Source organism: Belonocnema kinseyi, chromosome 4 (genome assembly GCF_010883055.1).
Source record: "Belonocnema kinseyi isolate 2016_QV_RU_SX_M_011 chromosome 4, B_treatae_v1, whole genome shotgun sequence".
NCBI classification, from domain to species: Eukaryota; Metazoa; Arthropoda; class Insecta; order Hymenoptera; family Cynipidae; genus Belonocnema; species Belonocnema kinseyi.
Genome location: NC_046660.1, coordinates 10439496 through 10456618, shown reverse-complemented (window position 1 = coordinate 10456618; position 17123 = coordinate 10439496). Strand labels below are relative to the sequence as shown.

The following is a 17123-nucleotide window of genomic DNA, read 5'->3' as shown; positions in this document are numbered from 1 at the left end:
TTGTCCAACTTTGATTTCAACCGTTTTTTAAATAATTGTTATTATTTTGATTTTTATCAATTAATAGATCATTCAGTTTATAATGCTTAATTCGAAAATTTTTCACTTTAAAAATTTTTCATTTTAGATTTTTAATTTTTAAAACCATATATTTTAATTTAAAGAATTTAAAAATATTTAATAAAAAATCGGGTGGATGCCTGACCGGGAATTTGACGAATTTTCAGAAGAAAAATCTGACCAAGTTCGATTTTAAAAGATTTTTAAAAATAATTAAAGTGCAGTTTTGAAAATTTAAGCAATTGAAAACTAAAAGAATTTGAAGTTGAAAATTTTAAATAAAAAGCAGTTTTATTTTATCAACTGTAAATGTAAATAAATCAATTATCTTAAAAATGGATCTGTACTCTAAGTATAGAAATCTGAACAATAATTGATTTGAACAAACAATTCTAGATCCGTTCAAAATGTGGGAATTTCCAGATTGTAACTGTTTTGCAAAAGTTTTCATATTAAATTTAATAAATAAATTTATTAATATATTATTTCTATTAATTTTTTTTTATTCAATACAAAATGTAAACGTGCGTTTTACTATTTTCATCTTAAAAATAAATCCATAATAATAAAGTCATAATTAAAAGTTTTTATTAAATTTAAAATATTGTGAGTCTAAATTATTTAATTTTTATCCCATTTAATTTGAAATTTCTTAATGTAGAAAAAAAAACAAGTATTTAATGTTTAGCAATATTTCACTGTTTATTTAAGACGAGTAAATTGAACCAAATGTTTAACAGAAAACAATTTGAAACTGAATTGTTTTACATAGAAAGCTTTGAATCTTTAGATTTTCAAAGAGCTTTTAAACTTTTAGCGTTACAATTTTAATTGTTCTATTTAAAAAGTGAAATTATTTCAAGTAATTTAAACGAAGTGTCTTAACATTTTTTTCAGAACTTCTAAATATATTTTAAAATTAAACGAAATTTTCCTTCAATTTTTGAAAATACTGCAAATTAAACAAAAATCCTAAAAAATTTCCACAATTTTTCAAAGTGAAAAATCATTTTCAATTTTCCTAAGAATCTTAAGAAATTTTTTTATTCTTTTGATATTTTCCACAATTCTTACGAAAATTCTAAATTTTTTGTTTGAAATCGGCAAAAATCTACATTTTATTTTAAATTCGGCTGTAAGTATTTGAAATTATTTCAAGTACTAAATTTAATTCGAATCTTTTTAAAACTTATAAATATCTCTTAAAATTACTCTAATATTTTTACAAATAATAAGTGTTCTATTGCCATTCATAAATTCAAATTAAGTTTTTTTTAAATTTGCAGGATTTTCTAAAAGTTATAGAAAACATTTAATTCATTTTGAAATATATTTAAAAGTCCTGACAAAAACTCTAAAATTATTTTGATTTTGGAAAAATTTTAAACCACTTCTAGATTTCTAAAGATTTTGAAATAAACTTTTTAAGTTTTTGAAGCATTGCTAGAATATTTAAAATTAAAATAATTTATCTTCTAATTTAAGAACTGTTAAGTTAAAAAAAATATTTTTTCCATTTTTAATGTGTCTAATTGAAAATTCTTAAAGTTCATTGCTTGATTCTTTAAATTAGACTATTGAAAATTTTAATGTGGCTTATATTTTTAGAACTTAATCTGAATCTTTGAACTCTATAATTGATAAAAGTTCTAAATTTTGCAGTTTATTTGTATTTCATTTAACATTGTTTAATTCAAAAATGGTTAGTTCCTTCCATTTGGTACGTGTAAATTTTTTAACATTTTAATACACAATTTTTGAATTGAAAACTTTTAAACTTCAATTTTAAAAGTTTGGAATTTAAGTGTTCCACTTTGAATGCTTTATTTTTTGTTTATTATTTTATATGGAAAAATGCTTAGAATATAGTTTGGTTTTTTAATTCCATTGGCCGTGAAAAATGTTTGCGAACCGGGAAATGTCCGGGACATGTTTCTTCGATTAAAACGGCCACCCTGAATATTATTTTACACAATATTTAGGTTGTCAGTGTTTATATATAAATAACAAAAAAAATATTCTAATAAAGGTGGCACACGTATCTAGAAATAAAAATATTATTATTAAATTATTAATTTAATTAATATAGTTATTTCATTGTTAAATTGGAAGTTATTGTTTAATACATAACTTATAATAATATTAATCATTTATGTATATACATTTTGAGGATACAATTTTTAATTTTAAGATTCGTAAATATATCAAAGTAAAAGTAAATTATTGTATGTTTAAAAGTTGTATTAAATGTCAATAATATTATTTTTTAAATTGCAATTTAAAGTTTTTAAAACTATCAACTTTTGTTTAATAGTTATTTATTTTATAATAAAGCGATAGAGAATATAAATTTCTGTATTATATTTTCACAATATAAACTTCTTCAAGTTCACCAGTTATCTATTTTAAAAAGTTTTCAATAAAATTTTATTTAATAAGTTGAAAGGGTTGTAGTACAGAACTAAATAACCAGTATATTTCTGAAAATGGGTTTATTGCATACGGAAATTATTTAAAAATCACTTACACCAATTTATGTCAATATAATTCTGTTTATAAATATTTAAAATATAAATTTTATAAGTCCCCCTATCAATATCATAAAATTTTTTTTTTTTAATCCAAAATATTAATTTTCTTACAATATTACTCCATTAAGGGAAGGCTTTACTAATTTTTTGTCATAAATTGATTTGTATATAAAATGATTTATTTTATGATGGAGAATGAATGTCAATTTATGATTTACTTTCAGGTGATGTAGTCTTGACAGACTTGTTAATAAAGGAAAGTGCACTTGATATGTTAGATTTACCAATCAAATTGGAATATGGTCGATTAGGTTGGTGAATTCTCTAAAATATCTCAAATATTCTTTATTATATCCGTCAAGCTCGCAAATTAAATCCAAATGGATTTTATTCTAGGCAAACTCGTCCTAAAAATTCCATTCAAGGATATGTGGAATGGACAAATTGACGCAGTTGTCGAAGATTTGTTTATATTAATAGTGCCAACAAGCCAAGTCCAATATGATGCTGAAAAAGAAGCAAAGGCTCAACTGGAAGCCAAAAGGGCCGAAATTGCGAGAGTTGAAAGAAGCAAGCAGTTGGCTGAGCTCAAATGTAAGTTTCAATTTATCTGAAATTGTAATTTTTTAAGAAATTATAATACATTAGGGTAGTTTTTTTTTAATTTTCATGCTCTCGTCCAGATTTGTGAGATTCGCAAAAAATTTTAGGCAAAATAGGCGACATTAGACTACAAAAAAGGGCCTTGCAGACCGGGATTTTAATTTAAAATCCGCGACTTTACTTCTGGCCGCAAAAAAATTCAAGTTTTCATTATTTTAATAATTTTGCTTAATTTTATTTATTTAGAAATTAAACTAGTTGTTTGAAAATTTTTCTTTGTAAAAAATTCGCCTTTTTGTAGAAAATTAATCTTAATGGTTAAAAATTCATTTTTTTTTGGCGCCAAATTGAACTATCCCAGTTGAAGATTCGAAATTTCAGTTGAAAATTTATCAGTTTAGTTGCAAATTAATTCCTTCAACTGAAAAATTTGAATGTACATTTTGGGTTGAAAATGGATCTTTTCTTGTTCAAAATTCAACAATTTAGATGAAAATTTGTGTTTTTCAATTGACAATTTAATTATTTCGTTGAAAATAAACGTATTTTTTTCAAAAATCGATTTTTTTTTGTAGAAAATTATTTTTTCCTGTAAAAATTAATCTTGTTTAAAAATGATTATTCTTTTCGGATGGAAATTTAACCTATTCCAGTAAAATATTTATTATGTTAGTTGAACATAAAATTTTTTAGTTCTATTTAAACTCTTTTGTTGAAAATTATTTTTTTTTTTTGGTTAGAGATTCATAATTTTAATTAAAAATTAATTTCTTTGGTAGAAATATTTGCTATTACATTAAAAAATTTTTGTTGAAAATTTGTTTCCTTTTTGGTTGAAAATTATTTTGTTTTTAATCTGAAAATTTAACTATTATTCCATAATTTTAGATAAATATTTGTCTCTTTGGTTGAGCATTTATTTTTTGGCTAAAAATTTAATTATTTAACTTTCATTTGAAAAATCATATTTCTTAGTTAAAAATGCAACTGTTCCATTTAAATATTTACAATTTTAGTTGAAAATTCATCACTTTGTTTGAAAATGTAACTATTTTTTTCAAGTAATTTTTTTTAACATAATTTTTTTTGTGTGGAGAGTTATTTTTGTTTGTAAAGTAATTTTTTAATGAAAAATTTAATTTGTTCTAAATGAATATTAATAATTTTAGTTGAAAACTCTTCTTTTTGGTTAGACGTTAATTTCTTTATCTTAAAATTTAATTATTTCAGTTTTGATTGACAATTTATCTTCTTTAATATAAATTAATTTGTTGTTGTTAAAAATTCAACTATTCCAGTTGAAGATTCATAATTTTAGTTAAAAGTGAAACTCATTGGATTATTAGAAATTTATTTTTTTGGTAAAAAAAATAGTCTTCTTGGTTATAAATAAATCTTAAAATATTAAAATATCTTGCTTAATTTAAAAATATTAATTTCAAACTTTAAATATTTCAAAATATGCCGAAAAAGAATCTGGAAGATTTTGAGACAAGTTTTACCAATTTTGCAGGATTCCCCATTTTTTTTAGTTTTTTTTTTCAAAATATATTTTGAAATTTTAGATTCTTTGAAAAGATACAAAAATAATATTAAACTTAAAAAGATTTCACAAAATTTAAAATAGAATGTAGATTTGTGAAGATTTGAAAAAAAAGATTTAGAAGAATTTCAAGAACTGAGAAAGGTTTTCAAGACAATTACAATTTTTTAAAGATTTCTGGCAAAATCAAAAAAGATTTTTTAGTTTACAAACATTTTTTAAAGAGAGCATTTAATTTTATTATTGATTTAATATTTATTTTTATAATTTACCGAAGCTAGAAAAAGTCTTTAATATCTTTTAAACTGACGCAAATTATTCATGTAATTATAACAATCCTTTAAAATAAAAACAAATTTGATTAGAAATTTTCTAACTACTTTTTCGATATATCTGAAATCTAGAAAATCTTTTTGCATTTTTTCGAGAAACCTTGGAAAATTATATTTATATAAACTTAAAGCGAATAAAGAAACTTAAATAAATAGTAATTTGACATTTTTATTTTGTATTAAAAATGGTTTTTCTCTTCAAAGTATAATTTTTGGTTGTAAATTCAACTACTGGGTGCAAAATTAAACGACTTTTATAAAAATGCATTTTTGTTTATGAATTTAATTGTTTTTTATGCAAAATAAAAATATTTTTGTGTTCAAACGTCTTTTTTGGTTGAAAATTCATATTTTGGAAATTAAAAATGAAATCTTTTTGTAGAAAATTCGCCTCTTTTAGAAAATATTTTAAATTTTTTTAGTGAAAAATACAACTGGTTGGAAATTAAATTTTTTTTGGTTGAGAATTCGCATTTTTTTATTGAAATATCAACTATTATATTTTAGTTTGAAAATTCATTTTTTTTTTTGTTGAAAATTCAACTACTAGGTTCAAAGTTGAAAAAATTCATTTTCCTTGACGAATTCAATTGTTTTTGATTTACAATAAAAATATTTTTGGATTGAAACGTCTTTTTTATTGAAAATTCATATTTTGGGAATTAAAAATTAAACTTTTCTGTAGAAAATTGGCCTATTTTGGAAAATAATTCAACTTTTTTAGTTAAGAATAACTGGTGTAATATATAATCTTTTTTTGTTTGAGGATTAAACTATTTTTTCAAGAATTTTTCTTCTTTGGATTATTTCAACTTTTTTTATTTAAAATAGAAATATTTTTGAATTTAAATATACATTATTAGATTTTTGTTACAAAATTAATCTTTTTTTTGTTGTTGAAAATTCAACCGTTAGGTTCAAAGTTAAACTGCTTTTTCAAAAATTCGTTATTGTTTATGAATTAAACTGTTTTTTATTCAAAATAAAAATATTTTTGGGTTAAAAATGAAACTGTTTAAAGTTTTTATTAAAAAATACAAATGTTTGAAAACATTTTTTTGTTGTTGTTTGAGGATTCAACTATTTTTTTGATAATCAGTCTTTTTGGCTTCTTTCAATTTTCTTTGAATTAAAAATGTCCTTTTTATTGAAAATTCATATTTTTGGATTAAAAAATTAAACTGTTTTCAAGAAAATTTGTTTCTTTTGAAAATATTTCATCTTTTTTGTTTAAAAATAAAACTATTTGAAAAATTAATTTTTTTTGATTGATGATTCAACTATTTTTGGATAATTTACCTTTTTGAATGATTACAACTTTCTTTGATTTGAAATGAAAATATTTTTGCATTGAAAATTAAGTATTATATTTTTGGTTAAAATTGTATATTTTGTGAGTTTGAAAATTCAATTTTCATGTTCCAAGTTAAACTATTTACTTAAAAATTCGTTTTCTTTTATGAATTCAATTTTTGATGATTAAAAATAATAATCTTTTTGGAATTAGTAATTTCCTTTGTGTTGAAAATTCACATTTTTGGGTTAAAAAATCTAACTGTTTTCTAGAAAAATTTTCTCTTTTGAAAATATTTCAACTTTTTTGTTTAAAAATGAAATTGCTTGGAAATTAATCTTTTTTAGCTCAGGATTCAACTATTTTTCGGATAATTCACCTTTTTCGATTATTTCAACTTTCTTTGATTTAAAATAAAATTTTTTTTTTATTGAAATATAAACTATTATATTTTTAGTTAAAAAGTGATCTTTTTTCGTTGAAAATTCTAATAAGTACTTTTTTGTTTAAGAATTAAACTGTTTTTTTTTTTATTTCAAATAAATATCTTTTTGGATTTAAAGCTTTCTGGTTGAAAATTTATATTTTTGGTTAAAAAATTAAACCGTTTGGTAAAAAATTCGCGTCTTTTGAAAAATGTTTCAAATTTGTTGGTTAAGAATACAAACGGGTTGAAAATTAAACTTTTTTGATTGAGGACTCAACATTTTTTTTATTTTTTTAACTTTCTTTGATTTAAAATAAAAATATTTGTGAGTGCAAATCAACTTTTCAATTTTTGTTAAGAATTTATATTTTTTTTGTTGTTGAAAATTTGAACAGTTGGTTTGAAAATTTTACTTTTTTGTTGAAATTTTGATTTAACGCATCTCAAATTTTCGAAAATCTTTTTGAAGTTTCTCAAAAATTTTGGAAATATTATATTTATATAAAATTAAAAGCAAATAATCAAATAAACCAAAAAAAAATAAATATTCCAAATTTTTATACTGTATGAAAAATTATAACGAGTAAAACTTGATCGTCTTTGAGCAAACTGTAATTATCATTTGAATAAAAAACAATAGTGATAATTTTTTTGGGAACCTCGTAAATGTGGGTAGGATGAGAGCTGGAAAATTAAAAAAAATTAAATACAGTTTTGGACCACCCTTATAATAAATTAATTTAATTATGAAAATTGAAAGCCATGGAGAAAGTCGACGATTCCATGATGGAAAAACTCATCGCCCGTATGATTAAAAATATCCACGTAGAAATTAAGGGAATTCATGTGCGATATGAAGATCACATATCGTTTAAGGATCTCTCCTTTTCCTGCGGATTTACGTTAAACAGATTTGCATTGGAGAGTTGTGACGCTTCTTGGCTAACAACTGGAAATCTCAAAGACATGTATGCGATTCTGCAAATTTTCAAAGTAAGAAATCACTTTTTTTAAAAATAAAAATCCCACTGATACCGTTATTTTTTTAATTTCCGTTTAAAAATAATTTTCAAATTTGATCATTGGCTAAAATAAAATGTTTTTGATATATGAAGTACAGAATTTTGTGCTAGAAAACAGCCACAAAGGCAAACAATAATTAATTTAAAATACTATAAATTCATCTATTTATTATTTTTCATTTTAAAGCCTCGAGTTTTATTTTTAATTTTTTAATTATTGATATATTTTTAATTTGACATTTAAAAAAATATATAGTTGAAAACATTTTTTAAATTAAATAATACGAAATAAAAACATTCGACTTTTATTAATATAAAAAATTACACATTTTAAAGTTCTCAGTTTTGAAAATATATCAAATAAGACATTCTTTTCTGATGCATAAGAATTTAAATAGAAAAGATTCAAGCTTGGGAAAGAATAAAGTTGAAATTAAAGAACGGAACAGCAAACTTTAATTTTAATTTGTGTTATTATTTAAGATTATACAAATTTACTCTAAAGAGTTTTAAATTTTGAGATTCTCAATATTAAATAATTTAATTTTCAATCGTTTAAAATGGTACATGAACGTTAAATAAATTTTTATTTTAATATTCAGTACTGTTTGGCTTTAAATTTGAATTAACTAGAATATAAAATTTTCATTTGAGTTAACTATACTTAATTTGAAATATTAAGTTCGAATTGACTAGAATTCCACTTGAATTGTTTAGAATTCTATTTAAATTGACCAGAATTCTATTCGAATTGACAGAATTTTATTTGAATTAACTAGAATTTCGTTTGAATTGATTGAATTAAATTAAAATTGTCTAGAATTCCGCTTGAATTAATTAGATTTCTATTTGGATTTTTAGATTTCTATATAAATTAACCAAAATTTAATTCAAACTAACTGGAATTTAATTATAGTGTTTAGAATTCTACTTGAATTAACCAGAATTCTATTCAAATTGTTAGAATTTTATTTGAATTAATTAGAATTTCGTTTCAATTGCTTGAATTAAATTAAAATTGTCTACAATTCCACTTGAATTAATTAGAATTTCGTTTCAATTGCTTGAATTAAATTAAAATTGTCTACAATTCCACTTGAATTAATTAGATTTCTATTTGGATTTTTAGATTTATATATAAATTAACCAAAATTCAGTTCAAATTATCTGGAATTTAGTTATAGTGATGAGAGTTCTACTTTAGTTAACCAGAATTCTATTCGAATTGTCAGAATTTTATTTGAATTACTAGATTTCCATTTTGAATTAACTAGAATTTCATTTGACTTGCATGAATTAAATTCAAAGTTTCTAGAATTCCACTTGAATCAATTAGAATTCTATTTTTATTTTTAGATTTCTATATAAATTAACCAAAATTAAATTTAAACTAACTGGAATTTAATTATAGTGATTAGACTTCTACTTGAATTAACCAGAATTCTTTTAGAATTTTTGAAATTTTATTTGAATTACAAGATTTCCATTTTGAATTAACTAGAATTTCATTTGACTTGCTTGAATTAAATTCAAAGTTTCTAGAATTCCACTTGAATCAATTAGAATTCTATTTTTATTTTTAGATTTCTATATAAATTAACCAAAATTAAATTTAAACTAACTAGAATTTAACTATAGAATTAATTAGAATTCCGTTTAATTGAAAGCGTTGAAAATGATGGAAAAAAGTCTAGAATTGAAAATTTTGAAAATAAATAGTAATTTAATTACTAGATTTCTATTTGAACTTAAAATAATTATTATAATTCAGTTTCCGCTGAAATAATAAATTATAATTGACTAGAATTCTACTTGAATTAATTAGGATTCGACTTGAATTGCTAGATCTACATTTAAATTAACTAGATTTCACTTTTAATTTGCTGAAATTGAATTAGAATTAATTAGAATTTCACTTGAATTAACAAGAATTGTTTTGAATTTTTAGGATTGCATTTGAATCACTAGATTTCCATTTTGAATATCTAGATTTCTATTTATACAAACTATAAATTATTTTGAATTAACTAGAATTCCATTTAAATTGCAATAATTGAATTTGAATTGCTTGAATTGAATTAAAATAGACTCGAATTTCACTTGAATCGACCAGACATTAGTTTGAATCATTAAAATTTCAATTAAAATCAACATTTTAATCTACAATCAGCAGTCTGCTTTAATCACATTTAATATTAAAAATGATAAACTCAAGACGTTAAAAATTCCACTTGAATTAATTAATATTCTAATTAAATTGCAAATTTTCATTTGAATTAACTAGCATTTATTTTTAATTTGCTGGAATTTGATTATAATTGATTAGAATTCCAACTTGAATTAACAAGACTTCTATTCGAATTATTTTTAATTGTTAGAATATTATTTGAATTGTTTTTTTTTTAATTTTGAATATCTATATTTCTGTAAAAATTTGAATTAACTAGAATTCCGTTTGGATTGCAATAATTTAAATGTAATTGATAGAATTAAATTAAAATTGAATAGATTTCTACTTGATTCAAATAGAAATCTGTTTGATTTATTAGAATTTAAATTTATATTTGAATATAAATTAAGTAATTTGATCTCATTACTTTGAAGAGTAAAAGATATTAAATTTTAATCATTAAAATTTTCTTAAAAAGTTAAGAATTTAATCATTTAAAATCAAAAATAGTAATTTAATTACTAGATTTCCGTTTTACTTAGTTAATATTATATTTAAATTGAAATTTTCATTGAAATTAACTATAATTTATTTTAAATTTGCTGGAATTTAAATGCAATTGATTAGAATTCCACTTCGATTAACAAGAATTTTATTCGAATTGTTTTGAATTGTTAGGATTCCATTTGAATTACTAGATTTCCATTTTTAATATCTAGATTTCTATTTATATAAAATATAAATACTTTTGAATTAACTAGAATTCCATTTGAATTGCTAGAATTAAATTAAAATTGACTAGAATTGCACTTGAATTCACAAGAATTATATTTGAATTGTTTTTAATTGATAGAATTCCATTTAAATTACTAGATTTTCATTTTGAATGTCTAGATTTCTATTTATATAAACTATAAATACTTTTAATTAACTAGAATTCCGTTTAAATTGCAATAATTGAATTAAAATTGCTAGAATAAATTAGACTTGATTAGAATTCCACTTGAATTAATTAAAATTTTACCAAAATCATTAAAATCAATATATGAACTAAAAAGTCGGAAATTTGATTCAATTACATTCAAGAATAGAAATATCAATCCCAAAACGTTGAATATTAAAAAAGCTGAAAAATAAATAATTAAAAAATAATTAGTATTTTAATTACAAAATTTGCATGTGATTTAACCATAATTGGAGTTGTAATTGTAGAATATTGTAGAATAAACTATCAATAATTTTTAATTATTTTTAATTCAGTTTAAATTGAAATAATAAGTTTGAATTGACTAGAATTCCACTTAATTAATTAAAATTTCATTTCAATTAAGTATAATTTATTTTCAATTAACTAGAATTCCGTTTGAATTGCAAGAATTTAATTCTAATGTATAGAATTAAATTAAAATCAACTAGATTTCGACTTGATACAAATAGAAATCTGTTTGATTTATTAGAATTTAAATTTATATTTTAATATAAATGAAGTAATTTGATCCCATTACTTATAAATATAAAAAATATTAAATTTTAAGTATTACAAAATTTAAAAAGAAGCTTAGAATTTAATAATTAAAAAATAAAAATAGTAATTTAATTACTAGATTTCCATTTGAGTTAATTATCATTGAGTTTTAATTGTAAAATAAACTATGATATAATTTAAATTAATTATAATTTAGTTTAACTTGAAATAATAAGTTCGAATTGACCAAAATTCCACTTGAATTAATTAATATTATATTTAAATTGCAAATTTTCATTTAATTGAACTATAGTTTATTTTAAATTTGCTGGAATTTAAATGCAATTGATTAGAATTTCACTTGAATTAACAATAATTCTATTTGAATTGTTTTAATTTGTGAATATTTTATTTGAATTGCTAGATATTTAGTTTGAATATCAATATTTGTCTTTAAATAAACTATAAATCATTTTAAATTAACTAGAATTCCATTTAAATTAGAATAATTCAATTTGAAATGCTATAATTAAATTTAAATTGACTAGAATTTCACTTGAATTCAACTAGAAATCTGTTCGAATGATTAAAATTAAAATTATTATTTAAATTTAAAATCAGCAAGTTGATTTAATTAATTTCAAGAGTAAAAAATGTAAATTTGAAAGCATTGCAAATCTAAAAAAAAAGCTTTGAATTTTAATTTAATATTTTCTATTAAAATCAACAATTTAATTTAATCTTATTCAAAAGATAAAAAAATTCCCAATTGAATAAATTTTAATGCAAATGATTTAAAGAATAAACAATGCTAAATAAAAGCTTTCATATTTCATGAATATCAAAATTTTTACACATTATCTGTTTTTGAAATATTTCAAATTAGAAATCTAATGCCAATTAATAAGAATACAAAATGAAAAAATTTGAATTTGGGAAAGAAGAAGTTGAAATCAAAAAATGGAACAGAAAATTAAAATGTTTCGACTTGCAAGAAGTTAAATTTACAAAGAGAAAAGTAGAACATAGGATTTGTTCCAATTTGAAAAATCCTTTAAATTAATAACAAATTTTAATTCAGGCAAATAAAGCTCAAAATGCATAAAATTTAGAAATTCGTCTCATTTGAGAATAATTCAAGTTATTTTAAAAAACTTAGAAAGAAATATTTTAAACATGAATCAATCCTTTCCTTTAAGAATAATTAAGATTAATTAATTAATTAAATTAATTAAGATTAATTAAGATAATTTTCAAAGATTTTCTTTAACTTTGCAAATATCTTTAATCAGAGTTTAATTAGTTTCATTTTCTGAGATTATTCTTTGTTAATTATATTAACAACATTTTTCTGGAATTGAACTGTCAGCGTAAAAATAGTTTTTGTTTTAAAGTACCGTTGAAAAACCTAGAAATTAATTAATTTTAATTTTTAATGAGTTTAAAAATTTCATTTCTGCAAATATAATTTACAAATCCATAGAATGTTATGCTAGAAAGAAGAATTTTCAAGTTACTTCATATTTTTTATTATTTTTATTATTTTTCCATTCTTCCAGCGTTTTATCTAATTTTCCTTGCTAAAAAAATATAATAATCGAATCTAGTCCATCCGACACCTGCATGATTTCTATTTATGATTATAACAAAAAATTTGTTTATTATTTTTAAATTTTGATGAAACTATTGGCCCTATTTATTATCTCTGAAGTGTCTCCGATTCCTGTATTTATTTTATGAGTGGGTAAGATTTATAAATTTATTATATATTTTTTCAGCTCTGCACAATGGATGCCTTTGCTGTTTATCTGAACCCTACAACAAAGCTTTTTAGCAAAGAACCTCGAGATAGTTATTTAAAAATATTTTCGGAATCGATTGCAACTGCAGATCGCATACCGGACGGGTATCAATATTGTATGAAAAAAATTTTTATTATTATTATTTAATGTTTCGACTAAAAACTAGGTGTCTACTCACCTGGACAACCTGGAAATGTCCGGGAATTTTTTTTAATCTAAGAATTTTTTCGGGAGAGTGTTTCAATTGTTTTCTTCTTATTTTAATATAAAATTAATTAACCATGTTTTTTCATTTGTTTCTTGAAATTTCGTTTTTTTCTTAAGAAATGTCTTGGTTTAAATCTTTTTTCATTTCTTTCTTGAAATTTCGTTTTTTTCTTAAGAAATGTCTTGGTTTAAATCTTTTTTAATTGAAAATTTAAATATTTGGTTGAAAATTCATATTTTTTCTTGAAAATTCAACAGGTTGGCTAATTTTTCTTTCTCTCTTAACTGAAAAATCTTCCTTAGATAAATATTTAACTCTCTTTTAAAATTTGTATTTTCTCGTTGAATTCAGTTGTTTTTAAGTTCAAAGTAATTTCTTTTTTTTCAAATATCAACTGTTACATTTTTCGTTGAGAATTCATATTTTTTTGGTTAAAGATTCATAATTTTAATTAAAAGTTTATCCCTTTTGTTTACAAATTAAATTAAATTTAATTTAATTAAATTAAAAATTACTTTTTTTTAACTGGAAATTTAATTATTCCAGTTTTTGTTTTGTCTAGAAAATGCATATTTTGTAGTAAAAAATTCAAATATTTCGTCAAATATTTATATGAAAATTCATATTTTTTAGTTAAAATTTTAACTATGTATTTGGTAGAAAATTTATATATTTTGTTGAAGATTCGTCTGTTTTGTTGAAAAATAATTTAACTAAAAATTTAACTACTCCAGTTTCAATTACTTTGTTGAAAATTTATCTTTTTTAGCTAAATTTGGACTATTTAGTTGAAAATTCATGCATTTGGTTAAAAATTTGTCTGTTTGTTTAAAAAAAAATTTATTCAGCTAAAAACTTAATTACTAAAGTTGAAAATTCAACAACTTTGTTCAAAGTTCTTTTTTTTTAATTAATTTTTTAACAGATAATTGAACTCATCCAGTAAAATATTCCATAATTTTAGTTGAAAATTCATCAGTTTGGTTGAAAATCCTATTTTAAACAAAATTTTTTTTCAAAAATTAATTTTTTATCTGAAAATTTAACTGTTTCATTTTTGGTTGAACATTGATATTCTTCAGGTGAAAATGGAATTATTTGGTTAAAAATTGATTTTTCTTAGTTTAAAATTCATATTTTTTGTTAAAAAGTTAAATAGTGCAGTTAAGGTTTTAAGATTTTAGTTTAAATTAAACATTTTTGTGAAAAAATCCGTTTTTTTTTGGTTGAAAGTGATTTTCTTTAACAATAAATTGATCTCCATTTTTGGTTGAAAATTTATCCTTTTAATTTGAAAATTTAATTATTTGGTTGAAATTTAATCGTTTTGGTTTAAAACTTAAATATTTCAGCTTAAGATTTATAATTTTATTTGAAAATTCACCAATTTGGTTGAGAATTTTACTATTTTGTTGAAAATTTTATAGTTGAAAATTCAACTACTTGGTTAAAAATTCATCTTTTTTGTTCTATTTTTTGTTTCACAATTAATGTTTTCAATTAAAAATTTAACTGTTTCATTTTTGGTTAAAAGTTTATATTTTTCAGGTGAAAATTGAACTATTTGGTTAAAAATGGATCTTTCTTAGTTTAAAATTCATATTTTTTGATAAAAAGGCAACGAGTGCAGTTACGGTTTTAAGATTTTAGTTTAAATTAAATATTTTTGTTAAAAATTCCGTTGTTTTTGTTGAAAATGATTTTCTTTAACAATAAATTGATATCCATTTTTGGTTGAAAATGTATCCTTTTTAGTTGAAAATTCTACTATTTGGTTAAAAATCATTCGTTTTGGTTTAAAATTTAAATATTTCAGCTGAAGGTTCATAATTTTATTTGAAAATTCATCACATTGGTTCAGAGTTTTCCTATTTTGTTAAAAATTATTTTTTAAATGAAAATTTAACCATTTCATTTTTTGTTTGAAAATGTATCTTTTTTGGCCGAAAATTCAACTACTTAGTTGAAAATTCGTATTTTTGGTGGAAAAATAATTTTCTTGATTGAAAATTGAACTATTTGGTTAAAAAATTCATCTATTTTTAGTATTATTTATTTATTTAATTATTCGATAGTGATGAGATATTTAAGAATATCTTGTAATATCATTTTTTTAAGTTTTCTTAATTAACAATTAAATCCGTAGAAACTTGTCCTATTCAAGATTTACTTATGTTACTTTTAGAAATAAAAAAAAGTTATTAATTTTACATATGAATAGTACTATTTTAACACATTTAGATATTTATAAAGATTGCAAAAAACGATAATTTATAATAAATTCGCAAAATCTTATACAAATTCCAAGTCGATTGTTTAAAAAAATACATGGAAAAATCTTGAGATATCTGGAAAAAATCTGGATTTGTCAAGGAATTTCTGTCCAGGATTTGAGTAGACACCCTGCAATAATATTCTAAATTTAAGAAATTTAAATTATAATAAAATCCAAATTAAAAATCCTATTTAACGTCCAATAATCAAATTGATGTAAACTCCTGTTAAAAAAAACAAGAATCCAACGACCAAATTTGGATCACAACGAAACAAAAATTCTCATTTTTCTTTCCTCTTTTTTATTTTTGTCCGAAAATTATTTTTTTGTTTTAAATTTTTTTTGTTTTTGTTTTTTTTCTGTTTTTTGTGGTCCAAATTTGGTCGTTGGATTCTTGTTTTTTTTTTTTGAACAGGAGTTTGCATCAATAATATTCTATTCGTAATGTTACAAAGTAATTGTTTATGATTCAAGTGGTGGGGCCGATAAATGTAAAAGCGAAATTGAAATTGAATCCAAAGCCAGAAATGGATGGTAGTAATTATACGATACCAAAAGTGTGGCTCGATCTTGAAATGCAAAAATTGAGAATAGGATTAACCAAAAGACAGTATCAAGCTTTGATGCAGTTGGGCGAAGGATTAGATCGAGCTAATAAAGCTGCGCCTTACAGAAAATATAGACCTCATCTGACATCCTATAGAGGACACTACAAAGATTGGTGAGCTTTGTTTTCATTTGCCTTTTTTTCATTATTATAAAAGGGCCTAAACTGTTATGTAGTGTGGATTAAAAGAAATATATATTTGATTAAAATGCATCTTTTCGGGTATTATTTGGGTTGCAAAACTAATTATTCTTTTGAAAAATCAAAAATTTTGTTTTAAGTCATTCTTTGTGACTTGAAAGTGCAACAATTATGTTGAAATTTGTTGAAAATCCGACTTTTTTGGTTGAAAATTAAACTACTTGGTTGAAAGACGAATGATTTTGTTAAAAGTTAATTTCTTTTCGTTATAGATTTAACTGCGCTGTTGATATTTTTTTTATTTTGATTGATAATTAATTTTTTACTGAAAGTTTACCTATTACATTTTTTGATTAAAAATTGATCTTTTTTAGATAAAAATTCAACGATTTGCTTGAAAATCAGGAAATTCAACTTTTTTTTTAATAATTGTTTTGTTTGAAAATTTATATTTTTTGGTTGAAAATTCAACGGTTTTGTAGAAAATTCGTGTTTTTGTCTTGAAAATTCAACAATTTGGTTGAAATTTTTTTTAACTGAATTTTTTTTTTTGAAAATTCATCTATTCTAGTAGAAATTTCATCTTTTTCAGTTAAAAATGCGAAAGTTTGGTTGAAAATCAATCAGTTTTGGTTTAAGATTT

General features: G+C 21.3%; 1 protein-coding gene across 2 annotated transcripts in view; it reads left to right on the top strand.

Moving 5' to 3' along the window:
* Window positions 1-2820: 2820 nt before the first annotated feature.
* The window catches only part of LOC117170643 (vacuolar protein sorting-associated protein 13), a 171335-nt gene continuing 157032 nt past the window's right edge, over window positions 2821-17123 (top strand). For both annotated transcript variants that reach the window (XM_033357554.1, XM_033357553.1), the window contains exons 1-5: window positions 2821-2902; window positions 2988-3185; window positions 7551-7783; window positions 13226-13364; window positions 16207-16453. In XM_033357554.1, the coding sequence (XP_033213445.1) occupies window positions 2863-2902; window positions 2988-3185; window positions 7551-7783; window positions 13226-13364; window positions 16207-16453 (857 nt within the window). In that variant the 5' untranslated portion in view covers window positions 2821-2862. The remainder of the gene's footprint in view (window positions 2903-2987; window positions 3186-7550; window positions 7784-13225; window positions 13365-16206; window positions 16454-17123) is intronic.